Raw genomic sequence first — 23,292 nt, 5'->3', positions numbered from 1 at the left:
CGTGCAGTCAATCCCTACTTCCCTACTTATAATATTATAAATGCGAAAGTAACTCTGTCTGTCTGTTACGCTTTCACGTCTAAACCACTGAACCGATTTTAATGAAATTTGGTACAGAGATAGAGTTGACTTTGAGTAAGAACATAGGATAGTTTTTATTCCGGGATTTTTGAAGAGTTCTCTTGGAAACGCGATATAACCGACCTCGACGCGGGCGAAGCCGCGGGCGAAGAGCTAGTAATTAATATAAATATATATCAACTCACCAGTAAAACTACTAAGCGTGTATAACGGAAAAAACTTGCTTTTATCCATCATACCCCATTCTATCGTAGTGATCAACTGCGGCGGAGGCGTTTCAACCATGGTCGCGGCCATGACACCGAACTAGCACCGGCTTTAAGCAGGCAAACAACCAAACTACTGCAACATCTTACAACTATTTCACTTCTTTGGTAACTACACTTTAAATAAAATGTATTATCATATAATACAGTTAAATGGAATTTATTCAATAACTTTTAATAACAAAAATAAATATTTTATATTCTTTTTATTTTAATTTCACTATTTTCGTTTGAGACTAGATCTCTTTAACTATTTTAGATTTGATTATTGCTTATTTTCTTTTTAAGTTATTTTGTGTGTCTTTATTTTGATTTTTCCTTTGTATAGGTTCTTCCATGTTTCGTTTAGAGGTAGGCAGGCAGGTCACAGATCCTGGAAAGAGAGAAACAAAAATAAATTGTGTTTTCTTATTAGTTATTATATGAACGTATTAGTCTGGCAATTGGAGGAGGAGGAGCTCGTGGCTAAGCTATAACCGCATAAGTGATTCGATCACAGGTTAAGCTATGCTTGACGCGGTTGGTCCGTAGATGGGTGACCATCTTTGTCATAACGAGTTCCTCCGTGTTTCGGAAGGCACGTTAAATTGTGGGTCCCGGCTGTTATTCCTACATCTTTGACAGTCGTTGCAGGTCGTCAGAAGCTTGAAAAGTCTGACAGCCAGTCTTACCAAGGGGTATTGTGTTGCCCAGGTAACTGGGTTGAGGAGGTCAGATAGGCAGTCGCTCCTTGTAAAACAGTGGTACTTAGCTGAAACCGATTTGACTGGTAGCCGACCCCAACAGTCTGGCAATTGTTTGAGATATCGCGCATGGAGGAAAATAAATCAAAATCCCTTTATTTAAAGATAGATTACTAAATAGCGGTTTTTATTATTGAGAAACAGCAAATTACCTAAGACTCTGTACAGGAGGATACAACATTTTCACGCGTATTTATCAGGATGGTCCGACTAATTACGGACCCAAACGGAGCCCTTAATCATGGATTATGATGAAGGACTCCGGTTGGGTATGAAATTAGTCGGTCAATCCCGAAAAATACGCGTGAGTAAACCGTTGCATCATTTAATAATGACCAACGAAAACCGTCGGAACTTGCAATACGTTTCTAACGGTTTTTATCTTGGTGTGGTCTACGATGTATTATGTCTGCGAATATTTCTTCTAAAACATCGATAAGATAAGCTGTGTGTAAATTGACTAATAATAGACGATGTTCAGAAGGCCTTCCGCTATGTCTTTCTGTAATAATATAGCGGTTGTGGAAGCAGGTCCCTCTCTAGACCATGAGGCACCCTGGAAAGGGCGCGGTCGAAATGAAATGGGTGCAAAGTACAAGTGCAGTTTGTCCGGCCGCTTAAGGGTGAGGACTCCATGTGTCACCGGACAAATTATGTCAGCACATCTCCAGATAGTACACGCAATCTATGCAAAGTGTAGTGCATTTTACGTAGGTCATGAAAGCGCGGCAGCCAGCGAACGTGGGCGTGCGCCGTGTTTGCTCTGTGGCGAAGCGCCCGTGTGCCATACACCCTGCACCTTAGGTAAACACGCCCCTCTGTGGAAGGGAGATGACGCTTTACACCGCGTATTGCGCTTTCACCCTTCAACAACCATATTAACATTACTTTAAATAGATATTTAAACTTTAAAACACATAAACTGTGTATTTGCATGAACACACATACTCACACGTATTTGTTTACATAGCAACATTATAAGGCACATTATAGTCGTTGTTAACGTAAAACTTCATTGCAAAACGCATAATGAGATAAACGGAAATATTTACATGATAATTTAAATACATTAATCATCTATAATTATGTACATAAATCCTTACTAATATTATAAATGTGAATGTGTGGATGTTTCGATGTTTGTTACTCAATCACGCAAAAATGGCTGAACGGATTTGGATAAAATTTGGCATGCATATAGACATTGACATGGAAAAGAACATAGGCTACCTTTTATCCCCATTTTTTAAATAGTCCCCGAGGGAAAATTGTTAAGGTGTGTAAAACTATAAGATCACTAAGGGGATGTATTCCCATGGAAACGGGGACCACCGAGCGCTGTAAACTGAAGTCCACGCAGACGGAGTCGCGGGGAACAGCTAGTGTATAAATAATAATAATGCAAGATTATAAATCTTCCACAGCTGAGATTTTTCTTCCTTCTAGGGAAGGTTTGAGCATTGATCACCACGCTAGCTCACTGCGGGCGATTACAGATTCCAATATTTGGAATCCAGGATTCACGATGTTTTTCTTCACCGTTTGCGAGAAGTGTCTTAGAAAAAACTAAAAATAATGGATTTGGACTGCACGGATAACCGAGCCGTATAGGTCACGTCAAGCCTACTGTAGGCGACGTGTCGAGTTCGATCCCCGCGTAGAACAGGCATTTGTGTGATCCACGAATGCTTGTCCTGAGTCTGGGTATCTTTGTGCATGTGACTTGCACACAACAACTTTTCGCATGTTGCCTGCGTTTTAGAAATAAAATATATCAAAGCTTCCGTGTGTTAAAATGTTTATGAGAGGGAAGTTGTTTAGTAAAGATTAAGGTTCGCACACGGGCCACAGGAAATATGCCTGTATCGGCGTTTTGTGGTTGTGACCGGTGGCCCGTGTGCGGGAGCCCTAAACAATTTATTTGTAACTAGCTGTTGCCCGCGACTTCGTCCCCGTGGGTAGAAGATATAAGTTATGATTTATACCTGCCCTATTTTTTCACAATTTCCTTAGTATGTTCGCTCCTATTAGTCGCAGCGTGATGGTTTATAGCCTAAAGCCTTCTTCGATGAATGGTCTATTCAACACAAAAAGAATTTTTCAATTTGGACCAGTAGTTCCTGAGATTAGCGCGTTCGAACAAACAAACAAACTCTTTAGCTTTATATATTAGTATAGAAGTATAGATGACACCCATTGTAATTTGATAAATGTTAATTTGCGAGACGAAAAAATAAATAAGTATACCTACATTATTATTCATAAACTATCTGACAAACATTAGAAAAATGTGCCGTCTGTTTCTGAAGCCAACTAAAAAAACAGATTCGGGAGAAGTAGTTGGGTTTTCTCTTTAGGCTAGTAAAATGATTTCAAAATATTCAAATCTTATCTTTAACCTGGACTATTCAAACCAGAAGGATATCCAAATCAGGCTAACGGATTAAAATAATATCACCTTCAAACGAAAAATCTGTTCAACTTTTTATGCTACATTCAAAAATGAAACAAAAAATTTACGACGCGAATATCATTCATCATCGATGTGTTAATAAAGTTCAATGACCTGAATCCAAGGTCGCAGGTTCAAATCCAAGTTGGCAACAGTGTTACAGATAGTTCAACTCATCTTTGCTCGCGGCGTTATGTGTGCGTGCGATTGACAGCGACAGTTTATTATGGATGCTTTAATGTGTATGACAGTGACACACAAATGAAAGCTGTGTCAGTACACAACGTCACTGTGTAGCTACAAGAGATACACACACATGACGCCGCACGCAACTATGAGTTGAATTGACTCTACAATGTTAAATTATCACTATTTTCTTTGTACAGGTGTAGATTTTGTGACAGTATTTAAAATACGTTGACCACATTAAAGAATTTAATCCTTGTGTCGCGGGATTTTCACAAACATTCAAGTCACATGCACAAAGACACTCAGACCAAAATATTAAATCACGAAGCTAGATTTTCGATGCTATTGATATAGGTTGTCGCGGGAAAAGAAGTCATCATCGGCCTAGCCTTTTCCCAACTATGTTGGGGTCGCGGCAAAAAGAGTCGAGTTAATATCTTTTTTTGGAGTTCAAGATATAGTTAGATCGAATTTTATTATTAATTTTGAGATTTAGGTGTAAAAGTCTATTAGATAAAGTTGTTTATACACACTTACATATATTTTATTACTATTTGATAAAAGTAATCAAGAGTTAACTACAATCCTGTCTTGTGTTAGAAAAACTTTGCTTTAAGTGGGCCAATTAGATTATAGACAATACATATAAAATTTTATTTATAATTTAGTTTTATTTATTTATTTGTTCTTAACATAAATATACTAAGGTTTTTAGTTTTCTACAAGTTAATGAATAAAACCTTGAGAACCCTATTTGTCTAGAACGCAGTGAGTAAAAAAATCGTTTAAAAAGGTTATTAGAATCTAGGAATCACACAATTGGTATTCAAAGAATATTAATTAAAGATTATTTGTTAAAAAGAAACAAAAAATACGTACAAAATCACGAATACATGGCCTTCTTATATTTTTTCCTACAATCACAAAATTGACCATGAAATTACGATAAAAATAGACTTAAGTCCACATGATCGATTCGTTTCAGTAAAATGTTAGAATTATCAGGGCAATAGTGATGTTTCTCGCGTATACCGTTGGAAATTACGAGAGAACATCCCTTATGCACAAATACGTAATAGATTGGTTATAGGACAGTAGCAAAAGACAAATATTAGAAAAAAATGTTATTATATCATGATTTTAATTCATTAAATCAAATTATATACGTCGATAACGGCATTAGAACATACAATGTTGCCTTATCTTATCTTTTAAAGGTAAAAAAGCATATATGGTAATTATATTCGAAGTCTTACGAAAGTCAAGACCATACTCACGCAATATAATTCTTGATATCCATAACAGATGTTGGTCATATAATCACTTTAATAACAGTTTGATCACTTAAAACGTTGTATTAATAAGTTTTATGTAATAATTCACGTAATTTAGATAATTACACCATGGAAAAATATGTCTTCAATTGTGTCAGCTGATTGGTCGCCCATGTTGGATCACTTTTGTTTTAATATTTGCCATGATTGGATTACTTGTCTTTTGAATCTAATTCGATTTTTATTTTTTGTTTATTTACACCTTTGATTTATTTAAACGAAATAGTACAAATTCAATTTAAATTAATTAAACTCAATAACTACTCTTAGGTCAAACCGTAATTTTGGAAAACCGGTAAAGTCTTTTTTCGAGGTGGACCTAAACAGTTGATCGGTTCGCAGCATTGACTTCTGACAACTTGTCAGTTGTCACTATACTCGTCGGACTGCTAAAAAAAGCAGAAGTTTGTTGCTGTATTCGTAAAGTTTATTATTACTTTAAAAATTGTTTTAATCGTACAGAACTTTATAAAAATGGTATGTATTTATCACTCCCGTACATTAACTTGGATAAACGTTTTATTCAAACGTAATTCTTTTGTTGCAGGCTCGTTATTTCAAAGAACAGGACATTGATGGTATGTTTCGATTCCGATAAGATTAAACAATATTTTTACAGATAATCTTCGTGATTTACCTCCAAAACGTCCTGTATTAATCATATAAGCCTGTTTTCAATCTTAAAGTGACTAAAACGAACAATATGCTAATTTAATTACAATAACTGTATCCTGTCCCAGAAAAATTGTTTCGAAAGCTATCGCTGTAAAATTTACCAAATTTAGATTAACTAGTCTTGTATTTCATATAGAAATTCAATCTTTAACTTCAAGTACCTAAATAACTTAAAATTTATTAGAACAAGTCACACGTAGTAAATAATAACACTAACAATATGTTTAACTTTAAACAATTTCAGAGTTTCGTGAATGTTTCTACCTTTTTGCTCGATCTGGTCAAATCACATCCTTGGATGAGCTGACTGTGGTGATGAGGTCGCTTGGCATGAGCCCTACCATACAGGAGTTGGCAGGTATTCAAAATTTTAGATAAAATCATACCTGCTTTTTTATTTTAATTATTAAGAAACAAGGAAAAAGATAAAGGTAGTTTCTAAATAAGAAGAAAAAGTATTTAATAAGATCACAAAAGTGTGGTTCTAGAAAAGTAATTATCATTTATATTATTCCAAGAAAGTGAAAACCCAACCACATTAATTGGTTTATGTCCTTAAACTTATGTACTGAAGGGTGGGCGATACGGGGAGCTGTCTGTATATTTTGATATTCAATGATGATGATGTCCTCCTAGACGTTTCCGTCGACGGCGACACCCTGGCATATACTGGCAGCTTGGTTTTGATCATGTGCTCGTATATGACATTCAATAAGTGCTATTCTAATCCTATTTTGAATAAATGGATTTTGTTTTTTTTTTTTAATTAGGTAATCAAGCATGGTGTGGCATTATATCTAAAATCTCAGTTAAATGCAACTAACAACAAGAATAAAGATTACCCTATCAAATAATCCAGTTAAATAAGTCATTTGTTTATTTATTTAATATGCTTTTGTATAAAAATACACACCAAGATTGTTTACCTTTATTTAAAGTAAACCAAGAGAGTATAAGAATATGGATGCACTATGAACAAATTAAGCTAATGTTGAATTATGTTTACGTATAAATCTTTAAATTTTCAGGATATTTAAAAGGCAAAGGTGGTAAGATGTCATTTGCCGACTTCTTGGAGGTGATGCATATTCATTCCAGAGCTGAAAACCTGCCTAATGAGGTTTGTTACAAAATAATATATTTTCATATAACATCGATATTTCATCATCGTCATCCACAGCCTTTATCCTCCCACTGCTGGGCATAGGCCTCCCCACGGTAATGTGCCACTCTCATCCAGGCTCAACATCAATATTTACTGGGTATTAATAAATTGAACCAAGAACCTGGTGGAAGCCGCTGGGTCTCTTTGGACGCAGGTGGCAATGAACTGGTCACTGGTGCGAGAGAATGTATGCAGAGGCCTATGTCCAGCAGTTGACAGCAATAGGCTGAGATAATGATGATGAATAAATTTAAAATACCCAGACAGTAACCAAATTTTGAACTTTTGTGAAATGATTAATATTTAAAATATATGATGGGTTACTCACTCATATTATTGGGATCGTCTGACATCGACTGATCTAACAATGATTAAGGACATGGAGAAGGATGGTGTAGCAGTAAACTTGCATTAAAATCCATTCAGTAGTTTTATGTGAAAGGGTAACAAATATCCATACAAACTTACAAATCATCACACTTATAAGTTTAGTATGATTTTAAACATAAGTTTTCGTATTCAAAGTTTCGAAAATAATAATGACTTGTTTTCTTCTTCAGGTCGTCAATGCTTTCAAGGCTGGTGATGTGGAGAAGAATGGTGTCATACCAGCGAGGCAGCTGCGGAACCTCTTACAGAACTGGGGAGAAGGCCTATCCGCCAGAGAGGTGTGTACTAGTGCCCAACTTACCTATCCTATTAATTAAAAGAGCAGAGGAATAATATAGGTTCTTAATAAAAGTCCTGATACTAGCCTATATTGCCCTATGATTGAGTAAAATCCATTCAGAGACAGAATACGATAGTTTAAAAATCAAAATACCTGGACAAGTTCAAGTCTGGCTCGCGGTGCAAGGGTACAGTAAGAAATCCAAATAGGGTATTTGACTAAAAAACTGCTTAAAAAAAAGTTTGACGTCACTTATCATTACGCTTTGTACTAGTAAATGATGTTACTTACCCCCCTCTATCGTACCTACATTTCATTATCCTAAGTGCGGGTTCGATCCCCGTGTAGGAATAGCAATTGCGTGATCCACGAATGCTTGTCCTGAGACTGGGTGTGTCGTTGACGATGTGACTTAAATGTTTGCGAAACGCCCAGACACCAGTGTTAAATTCCTTAATGCAGGAGTCGTTTATTCTTTAAATTAACATAATAATACAGTTTAGTTCCTTATTTATAGGTTGATAACATCTTTCGGGAAGCTAATGTGACGAACTCCGGTACTGTTCGCTATGAAGACTTCGTTAAAATCGCCTGCGCGCCCGTCCCAGACTACTATTAAACTTATTTATTCAACATTTGGTTGTAATTTTGTGTATGAACAATTTTATTTGAACTTTGACAGCCTTATGACTTTAATTTAAATTTGTGAAACAACCCTAGATACAAGGGTGAAATTTAATACTGGAAAAAAAGATTTAAATGAAAGACCGATACCTCTAGAACCACCTACAGGCAAAATTCTTATCTCATCAGAGCGTGCCGGTCGTATAATGCAACCTGCAGGAAAATTGATATTGATCTGTTCAATACAGGGTTAGGTCAACTTAAAAGAACTGTGCAAGCACTTTTTTGCTCATAATCCAAACTGATTATTTAATATGTCGCTACGTGCTTTTGGTTTGACCGACATACTGTCTGTATTTTTCTTTTTTGTTTTCTCTCTACTATCAGTGGAAACTTTTAATTGGCTTTAGTTTTGCTATAAGCTTGTTCAATCTTTGTTATTAGCTGTAAGTTTTCCTAATATAATAAAATAAATAAATAAATAAATGGCTAATTATGGCAATTACAATAACATTAAGTTTAAAAACGAAAGGTTAACAATTTTTAACTAACAAAGAATACAAAAATATCATAAATAATGTATTTCTATACAATTTTCTACTAATATTAAGTTATAATTGTAATTTGTGTCCGTCCATTCTTAGCTTACTTTAAAACTCAACTAAGACTACTGTATTTGTCCAAGAGAGATGCCAATACAATGATATGTAGATTGCTATCTCCCTCGCACAATAGCAAGTCTGCTTTAAAGTTTATAAGCTATAACTATATTTATTGTAAACATTCCTATTGAGCATTTATTTATTAAAAATCTATGAATTGCGTGTTGATATGAAATATATTTTTAATATATTGTATTTTATTTTATTTTATTTACCTGATGTATCTTTATACAGCGGTACATATCTTATCTTATAATAATATATAAAGCTGAAGAGTTTGTTTGTTTGTTTGTTTGAACACTCTAAGCTCAGGAACATCTGGTTCGAATTGAAAAATTCTTTGTGTTGAATAGACCATTCAAGGAAGGCTATAGGCTATACAACATCACGCTGCGACTAATAGGAGCGAAGATACAATGGAAAATGTGGAAAAAACGGGGAAAATTCTAACCACGTGGACGAAGTCGCGGGCTACAGCTAGTATACCCTTCCTCGTTCTGTACACACTTAGCATACACAGGCCGCTTAGGAGATTTGCGCTCATGGTTGAGCGAAACCACGTTTTGACTCGCCGTAACGTGCTGATTGATCGTCTTATTGGACAGCCAGACATGGCGGGGCAAGAAAAATAGCAAGCGCAAATAGCATGCGATAATATTAGATTTAAGAAATCTTGGTCAGATCGGCTTTCCATCTCCTTTTTTGTAACTTTCTTGCGGATATTATGATTGTTGTTGCTTAAGCTCCTTATAGGTCAGAGCCAGGGTGGGGCAAGCTACGAGCTGCGACCACCGTAAGGTCGCGCCTGCGGGTGCCAGCTGCCAGCTATCAGGCCGAGAAGGAGACGGACGTGTCGTCCTGCACATCCGTTCTTACGAGGAATGAGGGGTTGGCTTTTTAACCAACCTTTCGAGAAGAAATCCATCAGAGTCAGTCGGCCAGAGTCACGCTGAGCATGCCCGAGCGACCCTGAAGTGAGTCCAGCTCTGGTTTAGGCAGTTGAAGGGGCCCGGGGTGTTTAGTCGGTAGAAATCCGACATATCCCCTCGCCGTGGGTTGAATTCATTAGAGTTTCACCCCGGACAAAAAAAAACGGTGGGGAAAGCTGAAGCCCATGTACCCAAATATACAGGTATGAAATAAAACTACAAAATGTCAAACGGTGTATTTATTTGATAAAAATGTAACAATTACTATATTGATATGGCACTGGGTGTGGTCCTCCTAATATTACATTAAAGTATGGAAATATATTATACGGAGTTATCTAAACGCAGATAGTTTTCTTAATAATAAGTTAAAAGTAACATCTTTCTCGGTCATCTAAGTCGGTCGTCCGGGAGCAAGATGGGTCGATGACATTATAAAGGTCTCGGGTCGAGTCTGGATGAGGTTAGCACAGGACCGTAGAAATTGGCACGAAAAAGGGGAGGCCTATGCCCAGCAGTGGGAGGATAAAGGCTGTGGATGATGATGATGAACATCTTTCTGCACGGATAGCCGAGCGGTTGAGGTCACCACGCTAAACACAATGAGCGCGACGAGTTGATTCGATCCCCGTAGGATAAGCGTTTGTGTGATCCTCGAATGCTTCTTTACAAGATAGGAATTTCCAAATACTTGAGTCAGCAAAATGCTTAGGATAATACGACTAGTATGAAATTTAATCCAATTGCCAATTGCATTTACGGTTTTGAGGGGCTTGTAATTTAGTTATGTAATGTAATAATATGACGACCTCCGTGGTCGAGTGGCGTACGCACCGGTTTCAAGGTGTCGCTAGCTCTGAGGTCCCGGGTTCGATCCCCGGTCGGGTCAATGTAAAAAATTCTTATTTCTACATTGTCTCGGGTCTGGGTGCTTGTGGTACCTTCGTTGTATCTGAATTCCATAGCACAAGTGCTCTAGCAACTTACTTTGGGTTTAGAACAATGTATGTGACGTTGTCCGCATTTATTATTTATTTATTAATATGAGAGAAATAAAGACTTTGAATTGAATTAATTCATCGGCCATTCTAAATAGCAGAATTGGAGCCTTGGGAAGCTTTCAGTGGTTTTAGCCGGTACGAGACCAGCACACCTCTTCTTCATGCCCAGGGCGATGGAAGATCATGAGGATTAGGGGTGAGAGAAGAAGGTTTATGCAAATATTTTTTCATGCGTTCAACTTTTGTTTTGATTGCACGTATCGATCGATGTTGGTACGATCCCACGACAAGCGTTTATGAGATCCACGAATGCTTGTTCTGAGTCTGTGTATCTGCGCGTGTGACTTGTATGTTTGTGAAACCCAAGACAAAAAGATAAAGTCCCTTAATGCGAGAGTCGTTTTAACAAATAAGAAAACTATCTGATTTAGTTTGGACGACAGTGGATGTGGTACGCGGTAGTATTTCGTTTGTCATTGTGAGTTGTTACGGCTATTACAATATATATACATTTCCATAACATAATTAATTATTTAATTATCTAAAACTACAAAGCACATGTCTTGAGCTTGCTTAGAACTCTTTAAACAACGTGTTTTCATAGACCGGTTATATTTGAAAATATTGCTTTTGGAGTTACGGACAACCATATTTAAATTAATTGATTTAAAAAATCTAAATGCCCACGTTTTTAAATGCCATTCCATTAAAATTTCATCAAAATTGCATTGTATTCGGGTTTGAAGCTACCCCGAAAATTTCGGAAAATCTGAAATTATCTGGAAGTGACTCTAAATTGAGTCGAAATCCCAGCAGAACGACAAACGAATAAGAATGTGAGTGTATAAAAACGCGGGAAAATTGAGAGATGGATGCGAGCTATTGAGGATTCCGTATAGATAGTAAAGGCCAATTAAATTTGTGACCGTATTAACTGATCGCTTATCATCATCAACATCATCAGCCTATCGCAGTCCACTGCTGGACATAGGCCTCTCCAAGTGCACGCCACTGAGATCGCTTATACGCTAATAAATCTCCAGGAAATATCTGTCAATTTGCAACTCTAATTTTGAGGCACTTCCCGATAAGCTAGCTGGCTGAAATTGTCAGGGTAACTTCAAACACGATGACAATGCATTTATAGCTTACAAAAACGGCATGATATGTGAATATAAGCTACTTGGAGGGTTTTCAAAGTTGTTCATATCCATCTAATCATCAATCATTTAAAATATAACCGAGTTATTAAAACACGTTACATAGAAATGTTATATTATTGCGTATTACTTATTTAAAACCTTTAACAATACTAGTAATTAAAATGAAGTATCTGTGTTTAATATCAACGTAGGTACCTACTATATTAATAATTTGCAATTAAATAAAAAATAATACAATGAAAAAACTCAGACGGGTCCCGTATCTAAAGTAAACCAAGGGCCCCAATTTCACGAATGGCCGATGAATGAATGGGAATAGCCACCAACACAATAATTGGAAAATCATAGTATTTGCCGAAAGAGTTCCGAATTTCCAGTTATTGTGTTCGACAAACATGCTAAGGAGAATACGAATAGCGTCATTTTAATCCAATTTCCATACATAGGCCATTGTAAATAGCGGAATTGGGGCCACAGGTCCAACATGTAGAGGCCTTGTTAAGGACTTTAATATGAAATTTAACGATGTAACAAATAATTTTATTATAATTTACACTCGTAATATAACATTCCTATAACAATAAACTCCTTAAACATAATGACTAGTATCAAACGTGAACTCAACGCTATGGACAGGCAGACTTACAATATTTATACATATATGACCACCGTCTAATGTCTTATACTTAGTCCGAACTGCCTGGATAGTCGAGCGGTCACCACGCCAGACCCACTGCACGCGTCGAGTCTAGGATACGATATCACAGAACGTTTCAAAGTGTCAGTCAGTCGACTGAAAAGACGAGTTGTTCTTGTAAAAAAAATGACTAAAAGGACAAAAACACATTTACGGTTTAATTTAAAGTAAAATACAACTTTAGGCTAAAATTTCGCTTCGAAATTTACTTTAAACGGAATAACATATGTTGCTCGTCAATTTCGGGTCGATTTCACGACCTTTTAAAAGGTTATTCCTGAAACGGACAGAGTATTAAGCAATATTATTGCAGATTTGGGAGAGAAACACCGATCTACACAATGTAGTGTCCTGTCGTACATCCTCAACCTGAATTAAGACCTCAAATAAGAGCGCTTTTTCACCGACAAACACCGACCGTTAGAAAAGCGCTTTTAAAAATCTTAATATATATATAAATCTCGTGTCACAATGTTTGTCCTCAATGGACTCCTAAACCACTTGACCGGTTATAATAAAATTCGCACACCATGTGCAATTCGATCCAATTTGAGAGATAGGATAGTTTAAATCTCAAGTTATAGTCGCAATTTCTTCTAACCACGCGGACGAATCGCGGGCAACAGCTAGTTGTTATATATAAACATTGTAAATCTGCCTTTTGTAAAACACTTAGCTGATAACAATACTTGCATCTCTTTCTAACAAGAAATTTTCCAAAAAGACATTTGAAATCTGAGTTATGTAAATTATGATATAGGAAAGTTGACTACGTTTAAGGGACAGAACACTTTATTTTTCCCACGTTTCTATACACTCACTTTCTTGTTTGTTGTCGTTCCGGTTGGATTTTTGCAACTCAATTTTGAGGCAGTTCCGGATGAGCTAGCAGGCTGAAATTTTTCAGGGAAGTTGTAAATTGCATTTTCAACGGGTTTGAAATCCTAAAACCCTGAAAATTTCAGGCTAGCTTTTGGGGAGTGCATCGAGTGCATCGAGAAATTGAGTTGCAAAAATCCAACCGGAACGACAAACAAACAAGATAAGTGAGTGAATAAAAACGTGGGCAATTTGAAGTATACTATTAGAAAGAGATGCAGTATTACCTTAGCCTTCAATATACATTGTACCTACAGGTTCCTATAACTATTGTCAGTAAATGCGTTATGTATAAAATTATATATTCTTGTTATATTGGCACTATTTAATTGATGTGTTTCGAAGCAGGATCAGAAAACTAGATTAGTGATGATATTACTTGTTTGAGAGGCTTTTCCCCAGCAGTGGGCCAGTTAGAGACTGTGGGGCAGCTCACAAGCGTGGTGATCAATGCTCGTTCTCTGTATAAGAGGCCTGCAATGGGACTGTTACAGGCTGGTGTTATTAACAGCTTCGGTAATGGCGCCCACCGTGGGGCAGGTCAGTGTATTGATCAATTCTCGTACTATGTTTGCGAGGCCTTATTTAATTCACAAGTAATATAAAACTAATTTGAAAGCGATCGTGCAAGAATATAAAGATGTGTTAGGATAGGAAAATATTATATTTATACTAAAGCCGCGTTCATACCAAACGTATAGTCAGCCCATGAGCAGGCAAAGGTTATGCATTTTACTCTATTTCCATAGCCATCGGATAGCCGAGTGGTTGAGGTCACAACGCCAAAACCACTAAACGCCACACATCATAAGTTCGATTCTCGCGTAGGACAAACATTTGTGTGATCCACGAATGCTTGTCCTGAGTATGAGTGTCTTTGTGCATGTGACTTGATTGTTTGTGAAACCCCCCGCGATATATGGATTAAATTCCTTAACGCAATTCGTGCCATATATTAAAATGTCTTGACGACATTTCGAACACAGCGGCTTGTGTCACAAGACACCAACCAGGTGGACCACATATTATAGTACACGCGCGTGTGCTAACACAGCCGCACTCTCTGTTCCCGCACTCTCATAGCGCGACGGACACGACCGGAGAGAGATCACAAGCAGAACCCATATATCACAACCTTAGAAAACTGAGCTGTGATATTTATTTCTAAAACGCACACAACATTCAAAAAGTCAATACGTGCCTTGGGATCGAACTCGAGAACTTAGCATCAGCAGTCCTGTAATCTAACCACTGCAATATCAAAGCTTGTATGAAGGATAGCAACGCATTGCCATACACCGACGCAAAAGCGCGGATGACGTAGCAGGTTCAGGTTTAGTCAGTGTCTGACACTACCCGTTCTTTCCCCGAGGGAATGGGTGTCCATGAGGATTTCCCCGCCTTACCAGAAGCTATCAAAGCTTTTTATATACATTTCAATATATATCAACTTCATCGTTGACAACCTACAAGATTTATTAAGACGACCTCCGTGGTCGAGTGGCGTACGCACCGATTTCAAAGTCTGAGGACCCGAGTGCGATCGACGGTCGGATCAATGTAAAAATTCACATTTCTACATTGTCTCGGGTCTGGGTGTTTGTGGTACCTTCGTTGTATCTGAATTCCATAACACAAGTGCTTTAGCAACTTACTTTGGGTTCAGAACAATGTATGTGATGTTGTCCGCATTTATTTATTTATTATTTATTAAGAGTTTTTACTACTCGCAACAAGTCACAGACTGACTATACAATTGGCTACAACGCTTATAGTGAAAAAGACTAGATTTGTACAGACAAGGAATAAAGTAGCATTCCAGAATGCTACTTCAAGTGGAAGTCGTAGACATTGATACCGTTTTGTTCCTTCCCACTTGGTTGGGGAATATTTTGGATTTTACTGGATTCATCATTATGATAACCAGTCTAACTAAGGGGTATCGTGTTGCCAAGGTAACTGGGTTGAGGAGGTCAGATAGGCAGTCGCTCCTTGTGAAACACTGGTACTTAGATGAATCCGGTTAGACTGGAAGCCGACCCCAACATAGTTGGGAAAGGCTAGGATGATGACGATGATGATGATGGCAGTGTATGCCATTTTAGGTAAAAATAGATATTTCAATTTACTTGTTAAAATATGTTAGTTTCAAATAAAGAAAATTATACTTATAAATAAGAATAGATTATGTTATGTACTGTAATTCCAGGTGTATTGCTTCTTATGAGATAAAGAACTACTATTTTAATGATAAATTGGCAACATTAAGCAGGAACGTCTATAATTAAACTTAAAGATTGAGATTTTAAAATATGAGTAAAATTCGTCAATGTATAATGAGTTTTTTTTTAATTAAATTATTAAAGGAGATGATTTCTTAGGTTTACGCGAATGTTAGACATTGAAATGAAACTACTTTTACGGATTTTATCTCGGTTTAATTTTAGATTTTAGTACCCGACATTTCGACACCTTTGCAGGTATCATGGTCGCAGGCAGACACTAAAATCTAAAATTAAATCGCGATAAAATCCGTAAAAGTAGTTTCATTTCAAAGTAGATGACGTTGAAGAACACTATTATTATATACATCATAATTTGCAATACACCCCGAAATTACGGTACCCAAGGTCACTGTTAAAAAAAATGGTCGATTTAAAAAAATAATAAAAAATGCGAAAATTTATCGCATGAGTATAAAAGTTGGAAAGAAGAGATTCATTTTTAAAGTAAGTTAAGTATTATTGTTATAAAAAAAAGTTTAAATAAAAATTTAACTAGTAACACCAATGTGTATTGCCATGATATGAAAAATAATTCTCAATATCACTACTCGATAATTGCTAACAATGGTTTACTCACGCGACTTTATCGTGTCATGATTACGGACTCCGGTCGGTTCCGAAACTAGTCAGGCCATCCCGATACATACGCGTGAGTAAACCGTTACTAAACAATTATAAAACTTATATTTTAGTGATATAGTTATTTCACAAATTATAACAAAAACATTATTATTAACTAAAAAAGACAACTAAAGCTAACTTAACCTCAAATACCTTTTACAAAACACGTCATCCATCCATTTTTTCGTCTGGCAACATCAGACATGTTTATTTTTGACATTGTTGCCAGTCTTCCGTCTTCTGAAGTTGCCCATCTGTCTCAGGATCTGAGTATTCTCGTCGTCTATCTCGCGATCCATACCGGACACGCCAGGGATTTGTCCAAACAATTTTAATTTGGTCGGCAGGTATATTAGACCTAGTAGAGTGATTACTGTGAAAGAAAATATGAAAAGATTATTATTATTATAAGCTTAAGTTGTCCCACTGCTGGACAAAGTCTTGCCTCCACTTTTTTTTTCTAAATCGCGAATGGATGTATGAGCAAACCGTTGCAGCATTTCAAAACTGCGACTGCACGGATAGCTGAGTGGTTGAGGTCACCAAGATAAGCCCACTGAGCGCGAGTGACGCGGGTCTATCCCCGCGTAGGACAAGCGTTTGTTTGATGTTTTTGACGAATGTTTGTCCTGGGTCTGGGTGTCTTTGTGCATGTGACTTGAATGTTTGTGAAATACCTAATACAAGGATTAAATTCTTAGTGCGGGAGTCGTTATGCTTTTTAAATTTTGGCCTCATGAAAAGGCTTTCTGCTGCTCTTTCTGTGTTAATTGACCTTAATTATATGTACCGATATATAAGTAATATTAAGATAATACTTACTATTTAAAACACAAGGGAATACCACATAGAAGTTAAGATCAGTTGAGTGAAAGTAAAATGCTTCGGTGAAGTATAATATGATGGTCAGGGTCAGGGACCAGTAGCCCATAGACACCACTCTGGAAATAAAAATACTTTTTGGTATAAACTTAAACCTCCAGGTTTATTTATTTGTAATACTTTAAAAGCTGAAGTAAAGATCCTATTTTGATAAAACATAATTTTTGTCAAAATTAATATACCATTTGTGAAAATTTTAACTGGCCAGCTTTCATAGTTTTGAAGATACAGCCTAGTGACGGACGGACGGATGGATGAATAGATGTACAGACAGCAGCAGAACTTCAGTAATAAGGTTTCATTTTTACCCTTTATATATGAAACCCTATCATTACACTCCTTGTTAGGGTAGTTGAGTAAAATTAATATGAAAGAGATAATACTCACGGTCTATAATGTATATAGAGTGTACAGTGTATGAGAGCTAGGGCTTTGAGAACAGAGTACATGCCCAGCATCCGGGATATCGTGAAGTCACCTGAAAAATACAAAATAATAATACTTATAAACATCTTAACCTATGTTGGGGTCGGCTTCCAGTCTTAAACGGGTGCAGCTAAGTACCAGTGTTTTACAAGGAGCGACTGTCTATCTGACATCCTCAACCCAGTTACCTAGGCAACATGATACCCATTTGTGGTCTGATTGTCTGACCTTCCAGCTTTTTAGTTCCATATCATTTAATGAAGAAGCAACGACAGTGTAAGGTTTTGATACTAATTCAAAAGCTGTTAGCTATGTATGATGCATAGTGAATTAGGTTTTATTCATATTTTAACCAAGCAGTTTACTTTGTAAATTTTCTAATTAGATTATATTATGAATATCAATTATAACTTAATTAGTGACTGCAAAAAGAACATGAGTACACACTATTATCAGTCAAACTTTTATCAGAATTTATCAGATTCAAAGTTCAAAATGCTTTTAAATTTAAATAGCTATCTGCTAGGGCCATAATATAGGTCAGAAGTAAAAACAAGAAATATGTAAAATTTTCTTAACTGCTTCAATTTAAAGCAAAGAAAAGTTTTCATGCAGGTTAATAAATATCTGAAAAACTATTAGTAAAAGGCAAAGGTTTATATTAAACAGCCAGTCACTACTTTCTAATATAATCTAGACCACTTACCATCTAAATGGTCATCGCCGTTGTTGCTTAGAAACGACCTCCTTTCGATATAGGACCGGCCTGCGGTTCCTAAATCCATAAATGCGACAAATGCTATCCAACCTCGAAAAGCGTATAAAACTTTATTCTGCACCGCCATAGCTTGTATTTAAAAATATATAAGTACACAAACGTCGAGTACACAATATTCCCGGTCTAGACACTTTAACCTAAATACCGAAGCACTAATTTTAGATTTAAAAAAATGTTTTAAAAAGTTGTAGTTTGTTTATCGATTGAACATGTGTTTGATTTATAATTAATTAGCGTCGAGTTTGTATTAGAAACATTGCGTGTTTGTTACAGCGTGCATCGCAATGCGGCATTTTACCTGCATTATAGTTTTTCATATACAATTTATAAATATATTTAAAATATATACGCCGATGTTTCGCGCAGAATCGGCTTCTGTCACTGATTTGACAGCTGTGAAGCTTGACGCTGTCGAAAGTTTGACGGAGATTTTCTTGCCATATAAAAACGGAATAATGTATAGCTTTGTCATTCTTGTTTTTTTTAAATCGATCCATCCTGTTTCAATTCTAAACAAACTGAAAAACACCATTCTGATGTACTCTACTCGTATAATATCTTTGACTCTACTTCATATTTGCCAATTTGCCACCTTCACGTGTTTTTGTGAAAAAATATAAAAGATTGACTCGTAAATTTAATAAAAACTATTGAATGCAAGTTTCATACATTACATCATGTTACGCTCAAATACTGAAAAAGGCACCTTAACAGTTCCCGTAGCGAATACATATTGTTACAACATTGCTATGTAAAGCCTTTGAACGACGACAACGCAATGGGGCAAAGATTAAGAGGCTTGATTCGAATCATTAAGAAGAGGGTAGTTGACATAATACCTGTAACGCAGTTTTCAATTAGTTTAAACTTTTAACTTGAGCCTAAAGACTTGAATTAATATTATGAGAAATAAACGTTATAAAAAATGCTGATAGGAAATTCTTAATGGAAATTTTTCTAATAAATTGCATCGACTTTTTTACGATAGTTATAGTCGTCTCTCTATAAAGGTAATTGACGTGATTTTATAACATGATTCATGCAGAAAAAAACACGAATAAAATAAAACATCTGCACGAAATCCATAAATCATAAACTCTTGGTTGTTTTGGAAAAATGATTTTTAAAATCGCCCCAGCCCAGGTATTGCCCTATTGAATATTGTCACGTTATCCGCTTGCAACTGGTCACAAAATACCTAAAAATACCGTCGCCATATTGGTATTGTCAAAAACTTCGGGATATATCGGTGCCGATGAAAAAATGGTTTCAAGTCTTTTAATTACCGAGTTATCTGTTTTCGAGTGATCTAAAAGGACCAGCGGTGACTTTAGATGTTACGTTCGTCGTATGAGTTGTGTTATTCGGTTCTTAAATGATGTTTTCCATGGAGAAATGTTTGGGCCGTAGTGGGAATGGAACTGCTGAAGAGACTGAGCTTTTCGCCGGCGGTGGCGAAGGGTTAGGCAAGGAGGGTTCGCCCTCCGACGAGGTGGCTTCAGCCGTCGCCGCAGTGTCCGACGAGATCGGAGACATCTTAAAAGATGAGCTGGGTGACGCGGATCGGGCGGATCGCATCGGCGCTGAACTCGCGGACTTGAGCGCGGAACTTGGACTGTTGGCTGGTTTGGCTGATGGCGAACAGCAGCAGGACTTCCCATCACTCTTTGAAATAGCGGTGAGTGCCAATATGGCTGACGTATCCTATCTCTTTCGTTTGTAGGGTTTGGCTTGACACCAAAGTCTCGTCTAGGTCCTTGTGTCATTGAACTCTTGTTCGCGAATAAGAAGTATCTACACAGCATGTTTTGTGTACTGTATTGATAATATCACATCAATATAAGTCCCTGTGCAGTATTGATTGGTCACAGATCTCCTTATAAAACCTGTTTCCCTAGATCATAAAGATTTTTAGTGCTCAAGTTGCATTATTGATTATTTTCATATCTCATTCAGTAATGATCTTTTAAAGTAGTTTTCAGTTAAAAATCATTAACTATTGAGGTTAAAACTGAACTTCAATGGTTAAACCTAATTGATATTTTATTTTGGTTAGATCTGAAACATGTTTTTGCCATGTTTTTCTTATCAGGCTTTTTTTTTGCATAAGATGAGGGTACTTTTTAATAATCTAACAATATAAATATATATTTTAGTGTTTATTGGTTTTGCTGCTTCAATACATACAAAACATAAACTAAATTAATAACAAAATGTGTTTTGGTATTCATCTGATAAATTAAATGCATATTTTTGTTGATAACTGCAATTACCTACTTCATTTACTACCTAAAGCATAATATATGCACATACATGATAAATAGATTAGTTCATTCAATATTAAACACACATTAAAATCAAATGTTTATATTTATTTAGGTATATCAGATGCATGTACTATGTTTATTTTTCTGACTAACCATCTTTTTTAAATTATAAACCTACTTTTTGTAAACATCACTTCTTGGTTTCCTGACAGTGGTCATCATACATTAGTTCATTCTATACACATATACAACATATTTTGTACAAGAATTAAAATTAAATAAATCATTCTCCTACCTTTCATCAGCATTATCAATCCCTCCCATATCCCAATTATTTTATTTGGGGTTTGCTCAAAATGTTTTCTTCTGCCATATCTTTCTATTGGACGTCATCTCACAAGAAACTCTCTTTATTAAATAAATAATTAATATAATTATAAATAACTGACTATTCTCCATATTACCTCCAAATCATGGTTTAGGTGAAATTTGTTTCAAACATACCCTTTATCAAAACAAACATTAATGAGCGGCCACCATATTATATTATTACTAGATTTTACTCATGGCTTCTCCAGTTTAAGTGTTGCTTATGGCTTCAAAAACATTATCTTCTTTTAAGAAATCAGTTAAAAGTACCAAGGTGTCACCTACCTCTATACAAAATTTGATCAAAATTGGTCCAGCCATTTGGGCATAAAGATATGACACATACAAAAATGCTCATACTTTCACATTTGTAGTATTATTGTGATCTCTAAGACGTCTTTACATTATGGAGAGTAAATATACGCAACACATATACGAGTATTGAAAATTAAAATAAATTTAGCGTAAATAAGAATGCATATTATGGGTTATAATAACTTCATATTTATATTGTTGAGATGAAAAACATAGATACAAAATATGTCTGTGTATTTTTTTGATCTACCTTGCATTTATCATGTTCATTTATAGAAATTAGTTATAATTTTCTACTGTAGCATAAGTCTTATTTGAATATAAAGATAAATATTTGTCAAGAGAACAATGCTTTTGAATGATTAACATTTTTTTTAATGAATAATATTGATTTTTCTATCCCCATCAGTTTAAATTTATATAAATATACATACCAGCCAAATTTTTTGCAAATGCACAAAATCTGAAAGTCATTTATTTAAGGTAGGCTACTAAGTAGCACTTTTTGTTGGTCAGATAACATTGGACATTACCCAGTTTTGCCCGCCCTTCACTGCTACCTAAGTGCTTTTGCTGTGAAAGAAGAAATGGCACAACAAACTCCCCAGCAGCATGCTGTCTTTGCAATACAATATAATTATAGAAAATATGACAAAATAAGGGTTTAGGTGCAGTGCCAAACAAACAAATATTTGAGGTTGCCATACCTAAGCCACTACATCCAACAAAGAAACACTTTTACAGTTTGATTTTCTGATTTTTGTATGTGTTTATGACACATCGATAATGTTTTTTTTGCCAAATGCCTCCTTTCCATCCTTCATGGTAAGCCGAGACCAGTTTTATACAAAATAGTTGAGTTTTGTCCCGCCATCTCCTTGCGGGACTTCTGGGAGATCCCCTTCTGGTCTCAACTACCTAGTATGTAGTTACCTTTGCCCTGAGTTTATTCTGCATCAGGCTGATGTGACCAGACCAGTTTCATTTAAATTTAGCTTCTGTTTTTAAAAAAGATTTGGGAGTTGTGTCTTTGTGGATGTGACTATTAAGTTTGTGTAACCTCCTGTGATACATGGCTTAAAACTCCCGCGATACACATACTCCGAATGTCTTGATGCGAGAGTCTTAAAAAAAGGAAAGAAAGAAATATTTAATATGGTATACTCAGGAGGCCTGGAACAATTTTAAAAGTTGATTGAAATTATAACTAACCCTGTATAAATCATACAATCAATGTTATATCTAAAAGTAATTAATTAACTGTTCAGGTACAAGATGATAGTCTCAACTAATAATACTAATAATGATTGTTTGTCTTCATGTTTGTAAACACATTGTGATTGTCACAACAAGTGATTATCGTCTGCTAGAGTTTTGAGTGGGGTTGTCAGGTACTAAAACTAAAGCAGATTAGTCTTTCTTCTTGGTGAAGCTAGAAATTCTGACAACCAGTCTTACTAAGGGGTATCTTGTTGTCCAGGTAAGTGGGTTGAGGAGGTCAGATAGGCAGTCGCTCCTTGTAGAACACTGGTACTCAGCTGAATCCGGTTAGACTGGAAGCTGAGCCCAATATAGTTGGGAAAAGGCTAGGATGATGATGATGAGAGATTTTTAAACATACCCCTGATAGATCCATCCGTGAATGACACAAATACTTGCGGGTATCGAAACCTCGTGTAGATAGGACAACGAATACCTTAACTTTTATTTTTAGTATTTGTCGTTATAGCGCCAACAAAAATGCGTCATCAGTGAATTTTTCAACTGTCTAGTTATTACAGTTTTTGAGATAGAGCCTGGTGACAGACAGAATGAAAGA

General features: G+C 36.1%; 4 protein-coding genes and 1 long non-coding RNA gene across 5 annotated transcripts in view; 2 read left to right on the top strand and 3 right to left on the bottom strand.

Annotated features, from left to right (window-relative positions):
• Positions 1 to 451: 451 nt before the first annotated feature.
• On the bottom strand, positions 452 to 5,178 carry LOC113509061. Its single transcript, XR_003402062.1, has 2 exons — positions 5,009 to 5,178; positions 452 to 720 (listed from the first exon to the last, which is right to left on the bottom strand). It is a non-coding gene; the product is annotated as an uncharacterized LOC113509061 (long non-coding RNA).
• A 282-nt stretch (positions 5,179 to 5,460) lies between these two features.
• LOC113509060 (calmodulin-like protein 4) lies at positions 5,461 to 8,210 on the top strand. The gene is made up of 6 exons (XM_026892334.1): positions 5,461 to 5,542; positions 5,613 to 5,643; positions 5,985 to 6,098; positions 6,769 to 6,860; positions 7,466 to 7,573; positions 8,093 to 8,210. The coding sequence occupies exons 1-6, from the start codon at positions 5,540 to 5,542 to the stop codon at positions 8,192 to 8,194; spliced, it is 450 nt and encodes a 149-aa protein (XP_026748135.1). The 5' UTR covers positions 5,461 to 5,539; the 3' UTR covers positions 8,195 to 8,210.
• An 8,371-nt stretch (positions 8,211 to 16,581) lies between these two features.
• Positions 16,582 to 18,991, bottom strand: LOC113509057. The gene is made up of 4 exons (XM_026892330.1): positions 18,451 to 18,991; positions 17,706 to 17,796; positions 17,259 to 17,377; positions 16,582 to 16,809 (listed from the first exon to the last, which is right to left on the bottom strand). Exons 1-4 carry the CDS (start codon positions 18,587 to 18,589, stop codon positions 16,634 to 16,636), a joined length of 525 nt encoding a protein of 174 aa, XP_026748131.1. The 5' UTR covers positions 18,590 to 18,991; the 3' UTR covers positions 16,582 to 16,633.
• LOC113509058 overlaps positions 17,727 to 23,292 on the bottom strand; it is a 101,280-nt gene continuing 95,714 nt past the window's right edge. Inside the window, exon 5 of the mRNA XM_026892332.1 lies at positions 17,727 to 17,796. The gene's annotated coding sequence lies outside the window, so the exon portion shown is untranslated. The remainder of the gene's footprint in view (positions 17,797 to 23,292) is intronic.
• The window catches only part of LOC113508681, a gene marked incomplete at its 3' end in the record, with an annotated part of 32,358 nt that continues 28,397 nt past the window's right edge, over positions 19,332 to 23,292 (top strand). The window contains 1 exon segment of the mRNA XM_026891762.1: positions 19,332 to 20,200. Within this exon segment, the coding sequence (XP_026747563.1) occupies positions 19,898 to 20,200 (303 nt within the window).

This window comes from Trichoplusia ni, chromosome 3, assembly GCF_003590095.1.
Source record: "Trichoplusia ni isolate ovarian cell line Hi5 chromosome 3, tn1, whole genome shotgun sequence".
Classification (NCBI taxonomy): Eukaryota; Metazoa; Arthropoda; class Insecta; order Lepidoptera; family Noctuidae; genus Trichoplusia; species Trichoplusia ni.
The sequence above is the reverse complement of the archived record's forward strand: the minus strand, read 5'-3'. Positions and strand labels throughout refer to the sequence as shown.